Source organism: Cygnus atratus, chromosome 2 (assembly GCF_013377495.2).
Source record: "Cygnus atratus isolate AKBS03 ecotype Queensland, Australia chromosome 2, CAtr_DNAZoo_HiC_assembly, whole genome shotgun sequence".
Lineage (NCBI taxonomy): Eukaryota > Metazoa > Chordata > Aves > Anseriformes > Anatidae > Cygnus > Cygnus atratus.
This window is the reverse complement of record NC_066363.1, coordinates 484,417-501,108: the sequence shown is the minus strand read 5'-3', so window position 1 is coordinate 501,108 and position 16,692 is coordinate 484,417. Positions and strand designations below refer to the sequence as shown.

The 16,692-nt window shown below is 55.9% G+C and overlaps 1 protein-coding gene across 1 annotated transcript; it reads right to left on the bottom strand.

Annotated features, from left to right (window-relative positions):
- Positions 1–592: 592 nt before the first annotated feature.
- LOC118251761 (zinc finger protein 282-like) lies at positions 593–16,462 on the bottom strand. Its single transcript, XM_050709289.1, has 8 exons — positions 16,112–16,462; positions 15,388–15,514; positions 14,759–14,863; positions 14,106–14,219; positions 4,479–4,574; positions 3,752–3,835; positions 3,453–3,566; positions 593–1,360 (listed from the first exon to the last, which is right to left on the bottom strand). Exons 1-8 carry the CDS (start codon positions 16,460–16,462, stop codon positions 738–740), a joined length of 1,614 nt encoding a protein of 537 aa, XP_050565246.1. The 3' UTR covers positions 593–737.
- Between the last annotated feature and the right edge of the window lie 230 nt (positions 16,463–16,692).

The following is a 16,692-nucleotide window of genomic DNA, read 5'->3' as shown; positions in this document are numbered from 1 at the left end:
TCTCTGGGCTCTAAGACGTCTCAGGACAACACTTCGGATGTCCGGCCTGAAGCGCCACACGTCGTTCCGTGTGCTGATGTCGCTTCTCCCCGGAGTGGACTCAGTCAGCAGTAACTGAGCACGGCAGATTTCCTACACACCCTCGACAGCCACAGACAGGCACCGCTGAGAGCTGCGAGGCAGCTCCACAAACCACCCCAACATGCCCTGAAGAAAACAACCCCCAACATTCTCCCCTTCCCGGGCAGGGGGCACAGGGCGGCTGCTCTTTAGCCTCCTCCTGTCCCCTGAGAGATCCTGCTGCACTCCTGCCCCTAAACGGGCCGGGAAACCCATAGCTGGGCAGGATTTTCTATCTGGAGTGCACAACAGATTCCCGGATCTCTGCGCAGGGCCAAGCGCCCACAGTCAGCTGTGTTTCCTGCACGTGACTTTCCTGGTGCTTAATTAAACTCCTCCTGAGCACAAATCTTTTCCTGCAGAGGTGGCACTGGAACAGCCCCTCTCCCGAGTGGCGGCGCAGGTGGTTTAAAAGATAATCTTTTCTCCGGTAGCTTTTGTCACACTCTGAGCACTTGTAGGGCCTCTCTCCTGTGTGAGTCATCTGGTGTCGAACGAGCCAGGAATGGCAAACAAAGCTTTTCCCACAGTCGTTGCAGATGTAGGACTTCCCCCTGCCCTGGCTCTGCTGCTGGCTCACCAAGCCGCCCTTGGGTGCCTCCGACACGTCCCGCGGGTCATCCCCGCAGGGGCTGGGTAAGGGGTTTTTCGGCGGGGAGCTTCTCCCCGTGTCCCACAGACGGACGGTCCTCTGCACAAAGGCCGCTGTGCTCGCGGAGCCTGGTTCCGCCTGCAGCCTTCTGTCCGTGCTCCACGCGGGCCGTCAGCGGCGGCCCCGAGGGCAGCCCCTCGCGGGAGGCAGGAGCAGCCCTCTGCCCCCCGCGTTTCTCCCCCGGAGCACCTGGCTGCTGCTGGAACATCCTCTCGCTGAGCCTCTTCTCGCACACGGGGCCTGGAAACATCTCTTCTCGGTCTCCCTGGGGAGCTGGAAGATGTTCCTGCTGGCTGGAGTCTCTCTCGCATTTGCTGTACGCACACGGTCTCTTTCCAACATTGTTTTCCTGAGCGCTAAAGAAATCTAAGTGTTCACCAAATGCTTGGTTGTACCGAGTGTCATCCCCAAAGCCGTTCCTGGTGGTGTTTGTTTCCATCATTTCTGAATTCCACTGACTGTCCCACGTCACTCCAGGGGTAGGATCCTTGGAAAACTTCTCTCCGGGTCTCCCCAGTATACCAGAGTCACAAACCGTGCTTCCAAAGCTATCTGCCAGAGAATCCTTCTTCATGTTCTCATCATGCACTGAAACAGACAGATTTCACAGACTTTCAGTTAAGGAAGCCTCTTAAGGGTATCACAGAAAATATATTCTTCAATAGGCATGCTGCACCAATGGGCAAAGTGCAAAAGATGGGAGGCTTTAGTACTGAGGGGAAGGGCGAGTACCAGAGTTCCACTGAAACAAATCTCCAGGAAAATAAACGGTCTGTTAGCAATTATTTCTTTAAATCTCTGTGAAAAATCACTAAGGCAATGTCTCATCTTTGCCTCTCATTCAGGTGTCTGAAGCGTGAGCCTAAGATCGCAGTGTAAATAACAGGGTGGACACTTGCAGCTCAGTGCTCTCAGTTGCCCTCTGGATGCTCCACCGCGCATCTCGAGAAGCAAGGTCCAAGCTGAGGCAGCAAAGCCAGGTAAAGACATCAGTGTAAACGACCCCTTCTTGTACATGGGCTGCTCTCTCTGCAGGCTGGGCTTCTGGGGGGAGACAGTCCCCTACCGCGTTTAGTTCAGAGCGCTCAGAGCAGCGCTGAGGCAAGAAGAAGGCTCTCGCACCTTGCAGCTGATACCCAGACGCTCCTGGCACGAGGCCGCCAGAGCTGACAGCTCTCAGTCAGACTGTCTCTGCTCTTGACACCTCTCCTGCCTTCCTCTGACTCCCAATAATCCAACCCCAAAAGGTACCTAGCACCTTAGCCGCTTAGGCACAGCTCTAGATTTATCACTGGACAAAGTACACCCCACTTGTCCCTGCCTGTTGCTCCGCTGACTGCAAATTCCCTTCTTCTGTAATTACAGCTTCCTGTGACAATAACCCACTGTTTTGTTTTCACGATTATTTTCCATCAGTGGACTTCGGCTCAGGCTTCTCATTTTCCATGGTTCCTCTGCCCCCGTGACCCTGCCACCGTGGTGCATTGCTACCGAAAACACCACCAAGCACGGTGCGGGACCACAGATCAGCCGGCTGAGACCAACGTTATCTACACTGCGGAAACATCCCGAGCTTCTATTTCTCCTGTTGCACACTAGGACACCAGCACACAGACATGTTGCCACAGGCCAAGCTAAAGCGTGAACGCAAAAGGCACCAGCGTAACTGTCCCAGCACGCCCTCTCGCCTCGGTAGCTGCGTGGTACGCGGCAGGACAGCCTGGAAGGCCTGGAACAGAGTCAGCTGGGAGCCCGTGCCCCGAGGCCTCTAACAGCAGCCTGAACAGATGTCTCAGGAAAGAGTTAGGTGGAGCTGATCCAGCCTTACACCAGGGCAATATCCTAGATGATCTTTTTTCTGTGGGGTGAAACCATTCACATAGGCAGTTCCCACACAGTCACTGGCATACTGAGGGATCATCCATCAATTTACTCCCTAGCAGCTTCACCACGTGTCTGTCAGTGTCCACGAATGCCCAAATAATTTACAGGAAGTGAAGGCATTCTAGGCTATCAACTGATTTCCATACAAAATATTCTTCTGCGTATTCCTCCTCAATTTTCCACTTGAGAGCTATACTGAATTGTCCTGGGTTGCAGTCTGAGAGGTTGTATTTAAAATCCCTGTCCAAATTTGCACACCTATTCCCTGAGGTTGAGCCTTGATCCAAAGATGAATCTCTGTCAATCAACTCCACCTCAACTACAATCCATACTCCATCTGCTCTGTCCAAAACCTCCTCTGAATTACTGTTACCATGGTCATCTCCAAACGGCACGTCCTAAAGTTGTCTGCATTAAAGCTGCCTAAAGTTGTTTGCATTTTGCTGCAGGAGAGCTCTCCTGCTTGGGAACGCAAAGCCGAGGCTCCACGATCGTTGGTACCAGGTTTGGACACACCAAGCCAGCTGGAACTACCAACCTGAGCACACCACTGTGCCTGCCTAAACAGAAAACCAAGGCGGTGTTTATGACAGTTTTAGGGCATCTGAGGGAGGGAAGAGAGACTTCAGCTGACAGAACCTGATCATTTTGTGATCAAACGTTAACTGGCAGACTGAGGTTTGCATCGGTTCTTTCATGGCTTACATTATAAGGCCAAGACATTTAATATAATATAAAAAATGCTCTAAATTAGATCCACTATCCCAGGAAATCTCAGCTGACATTCATTACTGACCTGTTCTTGGGTCTGTACGGATTTCTTCTTTCTTTGAGTCTTGCCGTTCAGGGCAGCGTGGCTCCTCCTCTTGTTTAATCCATGACAAAACATCAGTTGCACAAGTCTGAAATTCTGTTCATTGGGGAAAATGTACACAATTGAGAAACACTGGAGAAAGATGCAAAGCACAGAAGATTTAGGAGCTCACAAAGGTAAGAAAAGTGCTGGCAAAGCCTCAGGAGCCACCTGAGCCAACACGTCAAGAGCCACCCGAGTGGTCACTCCTACACTGGGAGTTTTTTCCAGGGAATCCTCACCCGTGTCAGGGTCTCCTGGGATGTCTTCACCCTCTGTGCCCTGCAGCTCTCTGGCATACGCCTCTGTGCCTCTCTTGGTCTGACCTGAAGTCTCAGGCTCATAAAACGCTGGCTCTGATAAAGGACAAAATTCAAGACAAGCTTATCAGAAGTGCTCAAGTTCAAGATTTTACAAGGGTGAGACTTGTCCTTGTTTTGTTCTTCCCCATGCCAACCCTAGATTTTACATGAGCTCCCATAAGCCCACTTCCTAGAAATCTGGCAGAAAGGTCTAGAAATCCCAGTTTGCTTTAAAAGCGACAGGCCAAATAAAATTAGCGGAGCCAACAGACAGAGCTGCCACCCTTTGTAAAGAGTAAGGTGCCGCACCAGCTGCACATCTGGTCCTGCCACTGATTTTGCCTCCTCCGAGCTAACCCTTTGGCCCAAAAAAGTGAATAAGCAGCTTACAGCTGTCAGCCTGAGGGGCGCAGAGTAAGGAATTTAAGGGGGAGTGAAACATTTCCCCTTCCACTGTTCGGATGAAAACCAGCCACAAACTCCAAGGTGGCTGCGAGAAGGGAAAAGATGAAATACCAGCTGCCTGCCAGTTAGGACCGGTGGCAAGTCTGCTCAAAACCTGTGAGCTTTTTATAAAATATTTGGAATACATGAGGGGGAAACAAAAAAAAAACTTTGAATTTAATCCCTCTGCCTCTTTTTCCCTGCGAGGTATGCAGTTACTCACCTGGGCAGGGCTCTTCCAGAGCTCCCGTAGCCTCCACCTCTTCCTGATCCGCTGCACACAACTCTTCCTCTTGCTTAACATGGATTATGCTGTCCTCTGTTAATAGGCACCAAGCGTATTTTAATTCCGTATACAACATTAATTAAAACTCTCATCCCATCCCAGGCTCAGCGGCTCTGTTCTAGCTCTCATACCAGCGAAAACCTCACTTTGGATCTAGCTCTTGCTGCCCAAGATCCCTTCAGCAGACCTCAGGTATCTGTCACAAAGCCCTCAGCAGGGGGTTGAGTTTCAGAGACACGCAAAAGTTTCTGCAGCTGTAATGTCTGGTTTGCTGCAGCCAACATCAGTAAACAAATCTCATTCCAGGTGTCCTGGAGTGAGGAAGGTGCCACTGAACTCTCGTTCTTGACTCCTGCTGCTGTTTTGGCTCTGCCATTCTCTGCTCAGTCACCCTCGGTAAAACCCACAGCACTTCCAGCCCATCAGAAAAGCACTGCTAGATACCGAAATTCACCGCTTCATAAAGAGCATGTCTTAGAATAGAGCTCAGTAAGAACATCAGTAAGAGAAAATTATGAACAAAACTTATCGAAAAAGAAGAACACCTCCGTGAAATACATAGGGGGAAACAGACAGGCTGATGCTCCACACCTTGCTCTACCTTTACGCTCCGGTAACACAGTGAAGGGATCAGAGCAGTCCTTCAGGGGTGTAAAACCCACCACACACATTTGTGCAAAGGGAACAGAAAATGCTGTTAACAGCCAGCGGTCTGCCTGTGCGGCCACACGGCACCCCAGCTCGGCGGGCACCGAGGGGACAGCGGGTCTCACGGACACAGCCGCGGGCAGCGGCGACCAGGAGAGAGAAAAAGGGTGGCTGGCAGCGACAGGACGAGGGGCAAGGGTTTTACACCGAAGGAGGGCGGGTGGAGGGGGGGACAAGGGAGGCGGTGGGACAGGGGCGCAGGCTGCGGCTGCTGTGGGTGCCCGTGGCTGGGGGTGTCCGGAGGTGGTGGCCGGGCTCTGAGCACCGGGAACCGGGGGATCCCGCGGCAGGGGAGGCACGGGGCGGGCTGCGGGGGCTCTTCTGCGCCCCTGGGGTCCGCCTTCTGCTGCCACGGGCGGCGGGGAGAGCCCCGGCCCCCTCGCCCCCGCCGCCCCGCCGCCGCTCCCCGCGGGCTCCCCGCTCCCGTCCACACCCCGCGGGCTCCCCGCCCGCCCCGCGCCGTCCCCCGGGCCCTTACCGCGGGGCAGCAGCGCTCCGCGGGGGCTCCTGCGGGGGGCCCGGCGCAGGGCCCGCCGCCAGCCGCGCAGCGCCCGCCGCTCCCGCTCGCCGAAGGGCGCCCACGCCGCCCGCAGCCGGGCCGGGGCCCGCGGCCCCGCCGCCGCCGCCGCCGCCCCCCGCCGGCCTCCGCGCTCCAGCCGCCGCTCCAGCGCCTGCAGGCGGCCGCGCAGAGCCAGGGCGGCCCGGAGCTGCCGCTCCGCCCGCGCCAGGCGGGCCTCCAGGCGGAGCAGCCGCGCCGACACCGACACCGCCGCCCGCCCGACCCGGGCACCGGCCATGGCCGCCGCCGCCGCCGCCGCCGGGCTCCGCCGTCCCGAGCTCCGCGGGCGGCCCCGCAGCGCCCCCTGCCGCCGCCCCGCGGGCCCCGGAGCTGTGGGGGAGGCGGAGCGGCCCGGGTCGGTGTCGGTGAGACACCCCTGGGGTGCGGGGTCCGGTGCTGGGCCCCCGGTCCAGGAGGGAGCTGGACGCGCTGGGGAGAGCCCGGTGCGGGGCCAGGAAGATGCCGCAGGGCCCGGAGCCCCTCTGCTGTGAGGAGAGGCCGGGAGAGCTGGGGCTGCTCAGCCTGGAGCAGAGGAGGCTCCGGGGGATCCCGGCCGTGGCCGGCAGCACCCGCAGGGAGGTGCCGAGAGGCCGGAGCCGGGCTCTGCCCAGCGGTGCCCAGGGCCAGGCCCAGCGGCCCCGGGCCCAGCCTGGAGCCCGGGAGGCTCCCCCTGCCCCCCAGCAGCGCGTCCGTGCTGGGCGGGTGCCGGAGCCCTGGCCCAGGCTGCCCCGAGAGGGGCTGGGGGCTGCTCCCTGCACAGCTCCAGCAGCGCCTGCCCGTGGGGCTGGGCACCAGCTCTGGGGGCTGCTGGAGCACGGCTGGGACCTGTGAGGGTGCAGGATCCCCTCTGTGCCCGAGGCCTGTGCTGACCCGTGGTGCGGGGCACAGCACTGGCACCTGAGGTTCAGTTTTGGGGCTCTCCAGCACTGCCACGGCCCCAGGACAGGGGCACGGTGGCCATGCGGTGCGTCCTGGCCCCGGCTGTGGTTTGCCTGGCCCTGCTACCACCCCATCTGCGCCGCCACCAGCCTCCCAGCGTGATGCCTCCACGCGTTCCGCACACTCCAGCCTGGCCAGAAGCACCCAGGGCCTCCGCTGCGGGTGTCCCCACAGAGCAGCCTTCACCAGATCAGATAACACCTCCAGGCCACCCTCTGTGCCATACCCACAGGCTGCTGGGCAGCACAACCTCACCTCATCCTAATCCGGGCCATTTGCTAAGCTGCCTGGCCACCAGCTACACAAAACAGGACCTACAGGGCCTCCTTCACCTCTGAGGTGATCACAACTGCAAAGATAAAAGTTTGCTTGCTGACATTACCTACGTGGCTGATGTGCTTGTTCTTGCTGCAGAGAGGTGTCAGGATGGTGCTGAGTTGTGACAGCTCTGTAGCCACCTCCAATAGTAGGAATCAGGTGTTTGACCTGCCCTACAATAAACTGCTCCTACCAGCTTGCCTTAAACCACAGAGCAGCTTGGGTGGGAAGGGACCCCAAAGCCCCCCATGGCCACCCCCTGCCATGCCCAGGGCCCCCTGCCCGCAGCCCAGGCTGCCCCCAGCCCCATCCAGCCTGGCTCATCCTAGGAAGGGACAGAAAGGGGCTTAAGAACCTGGACACGGCGCTAGGTGACAGCTATTGTGGCACGTGCATTGTTCAAGGCCTGCTGGTGAGGGACTGCCAGAGGACAGCTGCTCTGCACCTACCTGTGCTCTCATGTCTTGCATTTAATTGTTGCGTAAGGCGCTGGGTGCAGGAGAGCTGGCATGCCAATCCGAAATGCAGAAGTGGCTGTGTTCCCGTGGTATGCAAAGAATTCCTGCTTCTGTGGGGTAAGACACGCAGAGAGGCTTTTATAAACAAACATCTGAAGTCGTAAAGCAATAAAAGATGTGGAGTTGCTCTAACAGCAGAAGGTACTTGAAAAATGAACAAACAAAAACTTGAGCTGCTCTTGAACAAAACGGAGTCATAGAATCACCAAATATCCTGAGTCGGAAGGGACCAACCAGGATCACCAAGTCCCAGTCCTGGCTCCATGCAGGATCACCCCAAACCCAGCCCCTGTGTCTGACAGCAGTGCCCAAACGCTCCTTGAGCTCCAGCAGCTCGGGGCCGTGCCCCCATCCCTGGGCAGCCTGTCCCAGTGCCCAACCACCTCCGGGTGCAGAACCTTTCCCTAACACCCAGCCTGATCCTCCCCTGTCCCAGCTCCGTGACGTTCCCTCAGGTTCTGGCGCTGTCCCCAGCGAGCAGAGCTCAGCGCCTGCCCCACCGGAGCTCCAGAATCCAATGGGTCGTTGCTGTCCTGGGTCAGCTTAGGTTCTTCTCTGGTTTTCTGAGCATGCTTTTTTCTTCTTTTGTGAAGAGTAACTCGGCCTAGACATCTGGCTTTGAGGCAGAGGCTGCAGCCATATTCCAGCCTAAGCTGTATCAAACCATGCAGTAGAAGATCAGAAAAGAGTTACACTGAGAAGTGCTACCCAAGGAGGGCAAAAGCACAGCACTTGTTCACAGGAGGTGTGAAGACTCCACGAGGCATCACCTTGTGCTCCTGAAATTCTCCCTCCCCACCTGCATCTCCCCTGGCCTCTCCCTGCAGCTTCTGCTCTGTCCCGTAAGCATCACGCCGTCTGGGCGAGGATTTTTCTTCTCTCTTGGGAGAGCAGCACATTTCTCTGTCACTTGGCAATAGTTGTTCTTGAATTCAGGGCTGAATTTCTGAAATTTAAGCTGCACAAACCTCAAAATAGCTCCGAGATTTGTTTGAAATGTACATATTGATCTCTGAAATACAAGAGAGCTGGGTAGAACAGGGAAACTATGACTCACTGCGCAAAATACTGCTCCGTCTGTATTATCACAGCCCGCATCAAGACGTGGTGAAATATGGAGCACATCAATTGCTTCTGATGCTTTGGTAGCAGTTGAAACACGAGGTCTCACAGACAGAAGTAGGAGAGGGCTGTTAAGATAGTGTAACCCTTCTCAGCCCACAGTGCTAAAATGCCCAACTTTTCGCTGATTCTTTTACGGTTGTGGTTACAGAGACGTCTCAGGCGAGAACTCATCAGCAGGCAGAGAGCTGCTATACTTTAACTATTGTTGCAACCTCAACTGCCCCATGATAACGGAGAGGCAGAGCAGGAGGTCAGCACCGGAACGTACACAGCAGTGGCACAACAAGGACTGGAGACGGTAACGTGGCGGGACCTCAGCGTTTTTATTGTCCTTTTGCCGTAACAGCCCCTAAAAGTCGCCTGTAGTTGTTGGTTCGTAGAATAATCCACAAATACTGTTGAAGTGTTCCCAAGTTTTCGGCTGTTCAGGTCACAGGGCAAACTGCTGCTGCATACAGGAGCACCTCTGCATCTTTACCCCAGAACAATCCTGCTCTTCCTAGACTCAAAGGAGTGGGCTGAGCTGATGACGACTGCAACACTGAGGTTGCTGAAAACTTTTTGCCTGCAGCAGGATCAATTTGATCTGCCTGCAGGATGAGAATTGTACAGTGAGCTTATTTACATGCTATTTTTGGATGCTATTACCATTCAGGCCCTGTTTGGATCTCATGCACACATGGAAAACAACGCTTCTGCTCAGGTTCTGCTGCAGTATTAAAAAAAAAAAAAAAAGAAGAAAAAACAATGAAAACCCACTCTGTTCTGCAAGGGAGGCTTTTGTCTTCTAATCAGTAAGGTGAGATACAACAAACCGCCACTTGCTTTGAGCAGGGAACGCGAGGTGGGTGTGACAGACCTTCCCACCTCCAGCGCAGATGGGGAGATCCCTGGGATCTCTGTGACCGTGCACGCAGGCTTTCCCTGTGCACTCACACCCAGGGCCAGGCGACGCAGGTAAAGTGACATTAGAAAGGACCAAAAAAAGAAGCACTGAGCACTTCGCACTTTAATCCGTTCAAGTTTAATGTCATTATTGTAAAAAAATCAAGTATCTACTGCCGTAGATGTAACTGGCGTTTCACACATGGATAGAAATGTGTTCCCTGCCCTGAAGGCTCACAGTCTAAGATAACAAAAAAGGTAAAATAGAGACAAGCAGCTTAATCGGAGTCAGCAGGAAACCACTGGAGGACTGATTAGTTTACCTGCTTACTGAACAAGACCCAAACTAGTAGTCTGGGTATCAAATGCCCTGTACTGCTAACTGCCGAGAGATTTTCCTTCAGCACGTCAAATACTGAAGAAAAAGAATGAACGTGGACCAGTTTTATGGCAGCAAGTGGCCACTGAGCACCGAGAAGTGACGAAACGTGGAACCCTCTGTCCCCTCAGATCTCTTATTTGGAAAAAACAAACCGGCTACATGCACAGAGAGGCTCACCACACACAGACCCACTCAGACACGTCGGAAGCTGAGAAATCAAAGACCTCAGCGGCACTAAGGCGAGAAGAGGCTGCAGGCAGATGTCACCAGGCAAACACCTGCAGCGCTGCTGACACTTCTGCCAGGGGCTTTGTGCCAGCTTTGTCCCGCAGCACAGGCTCAGAGCAGTCACACAGGTTCACCCTGACCTGCTCTGGATTCTGCACGAGTCGGGTTACCTTAAACAGACCAGAGCAGGCAGCAATGAACAGCGAGGACCTGGAGAGGGACCTCACTTCTTGGCCAAAAGAGCTTCCAGGCTGAAACATCTGCCCCAGCAGCCAGCTGGACCAGAGGAACACCTCTGTCCCTGCAGGGGTGAGCCAGGCACCTGCATCCTCCCCTCAGCAGACACTTTGGGACCAGGCAGCGACAGAGGGGTTTCTAAAGCCTGAGGAGTGATGGGGAGAACCCGCAGCAGCTTTAAACCAGGTCAGGCAGCCACGCAAGCCCTGAAGTTGCACGACGTATTTGGGCCATTTGTTAAACACATTTCATTTGGGGATATAATGAAAGCTCGTCCCCAAGGAAAAAAAAAATCATATGTACCCCAAGGTAACAGGAGGAAAGGGAGATGACGACAACAGTGACATACAAAGAAAAAAGTATTAACGTACAGGCAGTCAGCAGAAAGTTATCCCAACACTCACTTCAGCCTGAGTACAGCTGTGCACTGCCTCTGGCTTACAAGTGCTTTCCCGTTTCAGTTCCACTGGGAGTCCTGCAGGTTTCAGGAGGAGTCTGGGCAATGCCACCTCCCTTAGGTGTGCTCAGGAGAGAGGCAATGAAGCGAATTCCCCGCAGCTACTGCAGTACAAACCCAGTCTCCAGCGGAGCAGGACCCAGTGCACATCAGAACAACCTCACACATCAGGGCAGAATGTGGCCCTACCGCTGTAGTTCACAGAAAAGTAAATCTGATTTTAAGTTCCAGAGAAGGAACTGAGAGAGGCTGGGGAGTCTCCTCCTCGGAGATCTTCAGAAGCCACCCGGATGTGGGGCACCAGCTCTGGGTGGCCTTGCAGGAGCAGGGGTCGGACTGCACGGACCCGGAGGCGCCCCCAACCTCAGCCGTTCCGTGAGACAAACCTGTATTTCGAGCGAGCTTCCCGAGCAGCAGCAGCAATAAAAAGGTCACTTGGCCTGTGCATGGAGAGAGCTAGGAACTGACCAGCTGCCCCTCTTTGGCAAATGGGGCATCCATGCAAGCCATGAGCGAGACCTCACCTTGTGCACGTGTTTAGTTGCCTGGAGTCTTTTGCAAACCTGTAACTCAAACCTGCCCATGAAACTGAGCGCAGCAGAAGTTCATCCAGGAGAGCAGCCAGGGAAACTCCAGGCAAAGAGCAGCTGCTTCCAAAAACCTTACCTCGCTGTAGCCAGTTCAAATAACTGATTCAAACCTGGAGAGGCCCCAGACACTTTTATTCTTAAGAGATCCTGGGGCCGACTGTGAGGTATTATGGCATGCCATCACCACCACGAAGAAAAGGGCAGCAATGCCAAGTTGGATCCTAATTCTACTTTCCTCGGACCTTTGGGATAAATTGTTAGAGGGACTTCAGTGCTGAGCAGCAGAGGTTCTCTCCTCCCCTACCTCTTCCACCCTGGGGCTGCAGGGCCACGTGAGCCCCGCACGACCTAGAAGCTGTGTAGCGGTGCCTCCCTCACACGACTGCCAGCCACACAGGTCCTCTCACGCAGGTGGATCTTCTCATGCTGGAGGAGGTGCTGCTTCTGGGTGAAGCGCTTTGAGCACTCGTTGCACTGGTACGGCCTCTCCCCGGTGTGGATCCTCTGGTGCCGGGTCAGGTTGGAGGGATGGCTGAAGGTCTTGCCGCAGTACGAGCACCAGAGGACCCCTGGGCTCCGGCCCGAGTGCACGCGCCGGTGGATGATGAGGGTTTTCTTCTGGGGGAAGAACTCCTGACACTTGTTGCACTTGTAAGCCCTTCCCCGCGTGTGGCTCTTCTGACTTGGCTTGTCAGCGCCGTTGGCGCCGACGCTTTTCATGCACCTGGGACTGCCGCGCGCCTTGTCCCGGGCTTTTGCATTCTGGTTCTGCCTGAAGCTCCCCCTGGCCACGTGGGACCCGTCTTCCACGCGGATCTGCTGGTGCTGCTGCTGGAGGAAGACCTCCCCGTCCTCAGGGTACTCACTGCTGCACAGCGTGCCGTGACTCTGCTGCTGCATCATCAGCATCTTCTTCAGACATAAGCCCTTCCTACACGCAACGCAGGAGTGGGGTCTCTCCTCAGGACAGTCTTGCCTGTAGAACGTGACGGTGCTGATTTCGCCAAGTCCACCTTCCCCGTGAGCGGATGGCACCAGCCTGCTTGTGCTCTGGTTTCCCAGGGGCACGGGAGAGCCGTACTGACCATCAAAGGGCAGCGCCTCGCTGGGACCCTCGAAGACCACCTCCTCCGAATCCCTGGATAAAGCTGTGGGGGACTCCGAGCTCTGCAGGCATTCATCGGAGTCCAGCTGCTCTATTTTGAACGCTATCACCTCATCTGCTGGAACTGAGGAGAAAAACAAAGGGGACATTCACTGGTGGGAGACACGAGACGCTTCTGAAACCCCCTCACTCGTTCCCCTGCCGCCCCCGAATCAAACAGGCCCCTCTCACACAGGGAAGAGAGACTAAAAGAAGAGAGAATATGACTGAGAAGCACGGGAATGCTTCCCTTTCAGCTGGCTTAGTGGTGAACGTGAAAAGCCACCAGGCAGGGGGCAGAGAGGAGCGCTGCCTTTCAAGACAAGTGTTCAGTGCTCCCCAGACAGTTTGCAAAGCTGTCCGCAGCCGCCATCCTCCTCCAAAGTGTTAAGGTCTCACGAACCTGGGGCAGTCCTTTGCTTCCTTGTGCGTCTGCTGCCCTCCTCACAGCAATGACCCTCCGCACTCCGCACTCTTCAGAGAGCACCAGCCATCCCATGAGATCCACCTTCCCTCTACTCCCAGGACGTGGAGAACCACCTGTGTGGCCTCCTTCATGAAAGGGGACACATGAACACTCGCTATTTTTGAGTCAAGATGTGCCTACTGCTGCTTTGGATGTGCATGTAGCCAGGAAGCATCCCCCGTGGTCCCCCTGAGGCAGTACAAGTACATTTTCTCTGAGGGTTCATTGCTTCCCATCTCTGAGGTAGGTGCCCGGGGTTCTCTACTCACACTAAACCTGCCGGGAACTTTCTCTTGACTCTCATTCCTACCCAAACTTTTAATTTCAGTTGACCCGGACAGGAGTATGGCCTACAGGTGGAAAAGCAACCAGCTGCTGGCAGTTTCCATTTAAAAGGTTGTGGGCAGTGTGAGGGCAGAATCTGAACAGGGATCGGCCTCCTGTCTGGACAGTGTCGCTTCCCAGTTCACCGGTGCTGAGGAGTGCCTGACAGCGGAGAGGTGACAACATGCAGAGGTGACGCTAGGGGCATGAGAAAAAGCATCTAAGGTTTACTCACAGCGGGGCAAACATCAAAAACTGAGCAAGCCCCACTGACAACAAGGAGAAACAAAGACCAGGACTGATGGCGAGGGAGAAAGCACGAAACAAGGAAGCGACTGGTGAGCTGCCTACCAATGGTCTACTGATCGAGTATTACATTGCTGTTGGGAATGAAAGAGTCATCCCAGCCCATCTTTGGAGAAGACCTGGAGAATTAATTGTTCTCAACTTCAGTCCTAACAATTCCTGTATTGTTATGTCCCTCTTTACTTGCAGTGCCTCGTTCACCTGGATCCTTACTACCAGTAAAGTTGTCGATAAGCTTTCTGTCTGCTCTGCTGACCTCAGAGAGGCTCTTGCTCTCTCCCCAGGCCTCAGCACACGCTCTCCCCCAGCAGGACCATCCTGGGTGCCCTAGTGCAGCACCAGCTCTCCCTGCGCGTTGTGGGACTGCTCAGAACTCACCCACGCTGAGCTCAGTGAACTCCATGTCCTCCGTGGCTCCCTGCTCCTCCGTGCACGGCTCGTCCTCTTGCTTCAGAGCGCCTGCGAAGCTCGGCTCTGGAATGCCGTACTCTGCTAATATAAAGAGGGAACTCCCTTACCGGGTGTCACAGCACCCTTCAGCCCTTCCCTAGCTGCACCCAGGAGGTTTGCTCCCAGCATTCGTTTTCAACCTCTCTCCAGCACCTCCTGCTCCTACTGCTGGGAGCTTTACTCAGCCCTGTAGAGGAGTCTTCCCAATACCCCACAGCTGACCACGTTTCAGGACAGCATCCTCCCTGCCGCTGTGTCCAAGCACGCTTTTCCAGAAGAGCACTCACCGGGTGTGGGGTCTGCCAACACTGTTTTTGCCTCCAGGTTCTCCTGTTCTGTCGAGCACTGCACTCCTTCTTTGCTGTCCTGGCTGCTTGCATCAGGTCTAAACACCAGAGACTCTGCTAATGGGAAAGATCAACCCCATTATATGTTTTCTAACACTATTACTCCCCTGGAACTTGCTTCTCCTAAGACCCGAGAAGTTCCTGCGAGAGCAAATCAGGACCATCACCTGTCTGGTGACAGCAACACACAAGCATTATCCCCAAGGATAAACCTGCAATCAATTCATTCCTTGCCTGCGCTTGGCTCCACAGGAATCTCCCTCTCTCCCAAAGCCACCTCATCGCAGGGCACCTCTCTCTGAAGCCGGGACAGGAGGTCGGGTTTGGAGACTGCGTAATCTGCTGAGGCACAGAGATGTTATCTTCAAAATGGTTGCTTCGAACTGCCCTCATCGCTGTAGGTGCCAGACGAGGGAGCGAGCCTGCAGCAACACAGGCCTGCAGGGGTGAGCAAAGTCCTCGGTGCTCACGGGGAGGAAGGGACCTCTGCAAACGCTGCTGGCAGCAGCTGCACGCCCCGAGGCGGCTCCATGGGCCAGAACACACCACTTGGTGAGAGCCCTCTGCAGGGCCCACCGACAGATGGTGGCTTCTGGCTCGGGCAGCCAGCCCCATCGCAGAAAACATCTGCGGGCCTGAGGGAAGGGGTCTGCGGGCTGCGCTTGGCACGGAGCAGCCTCTGGAGGCGATGGCAGCCAGTGCCCACCTCAGTGAGTCCTGACCACCGAGGGGCTGGAGGTGACGTGGCCTCAGCAGCGGGCACAGCCTTCTCCGTGTTTCTACGACTTCAGCTCCCAGGTGTGGGAAGAAGTCCCCCGAAACAGAGCTAGTCTAGAAGCGCCGACAGCTGACACGTTATTTACCCAGAGAGATCAGAGATTCGCTGTTCCCTCTCAGCATGTTTTTGTACAGCTCCCTCTGCCATTCCTCCAGGTTCTCCCACTCTTGCTCGGAGAAGCCAGCGGCGTTGCTGTCAAACCCTTCTGGGGCCTGCAATCGTAGAGGTCACACACTCAGCACCCGCTCGGGTACGGCGAGACACCTCTGCTGTGCTTACAGCACCAGGGAAAGAAAACTTCCACATTTCTATTTCTTTTTTACTGCTAACGTATATCAAGTGCTGAAAGGAGAGAAGAAATCCTGTCTGGGGGTATCGTCATGACACAATGAGCGCAAGGACTAGGATCTTCAGTTTGAATAACTTTGTTAATTCGTGCTAATTCTGTGAATACTCAATGTTTCCACTTACGCTGGTCCCATAACAAAGGTAATTCGTATACTTCGGTGTCATTTTCACAGGAAAGAAGTTACTGTTTATTATAAAATGTAACAGTCTGTCTTTTGCCAGTGAAATTCAGCTCAGGCAGACATGCACAGGAGCAATCAGCCGGGTCAGATCCTTGCTCGTGGCACAGGACAACACCCTCTGCACACCCTGATGTGCTCAGGGCAACAACGGGGCTCCTGGGACCCCCCCCTCCTGGCCAGCAGCACCCGTTCAGCACCCTGGGGGACAACCTGAAGGCCCTGCTGAGATGTGACAACGAGATGTGATAACGCTAACGAGCCAGTCCTTACCTTGGGCACCTCTCCCCGGGGGCCGGGGGGCAGGCGCAGCACCCAGAGGTTCCTGTTCCTCAGCAGGTTCTCCACGCTCTCCAGGCGCTGCTGGAGGTGCCCGTACTCCTGGACGAGGGTGCCCAGCACGGCCAGCTTGCTCTCCAGCTGGTTGCCGAAATCCACCACCGTCCTCTCGCAGTCCACGTACTTCTTCTCGGTGGTCACCGTCCTGCGCTCCAGCCCCAGCAGCCGGGCGGCGTGGGCCTCCACGCTCTTCTCCACCGCCTGCACGGCGGCCACCACGGTCCACAGCGAGATGCAGCCGCTGCCGGGGGGGCCCGGCGGGCAGAGGGGACCGGGGGGCGGCGGGGAGGCCATGCCCCCGGGGGGGGGGGGGATTACGGGGATCCTCCGCCCGTGGGCTGTTGAGGGCGGCGAGGGGAAGCGATGGGGCCTCGGCACACCGGGACCGGGGCCTTAAATCGCCGGGGGGGGGGGGGGGGACACCGGGACCGGGGCTGTAGCCGGCGCGGGGGGGGAGGACACCGGGAGTGTCTCCCCGTGAGGGGGACACCGGGGCCGGACACCCGGGACCGCTTCTCCCTCCC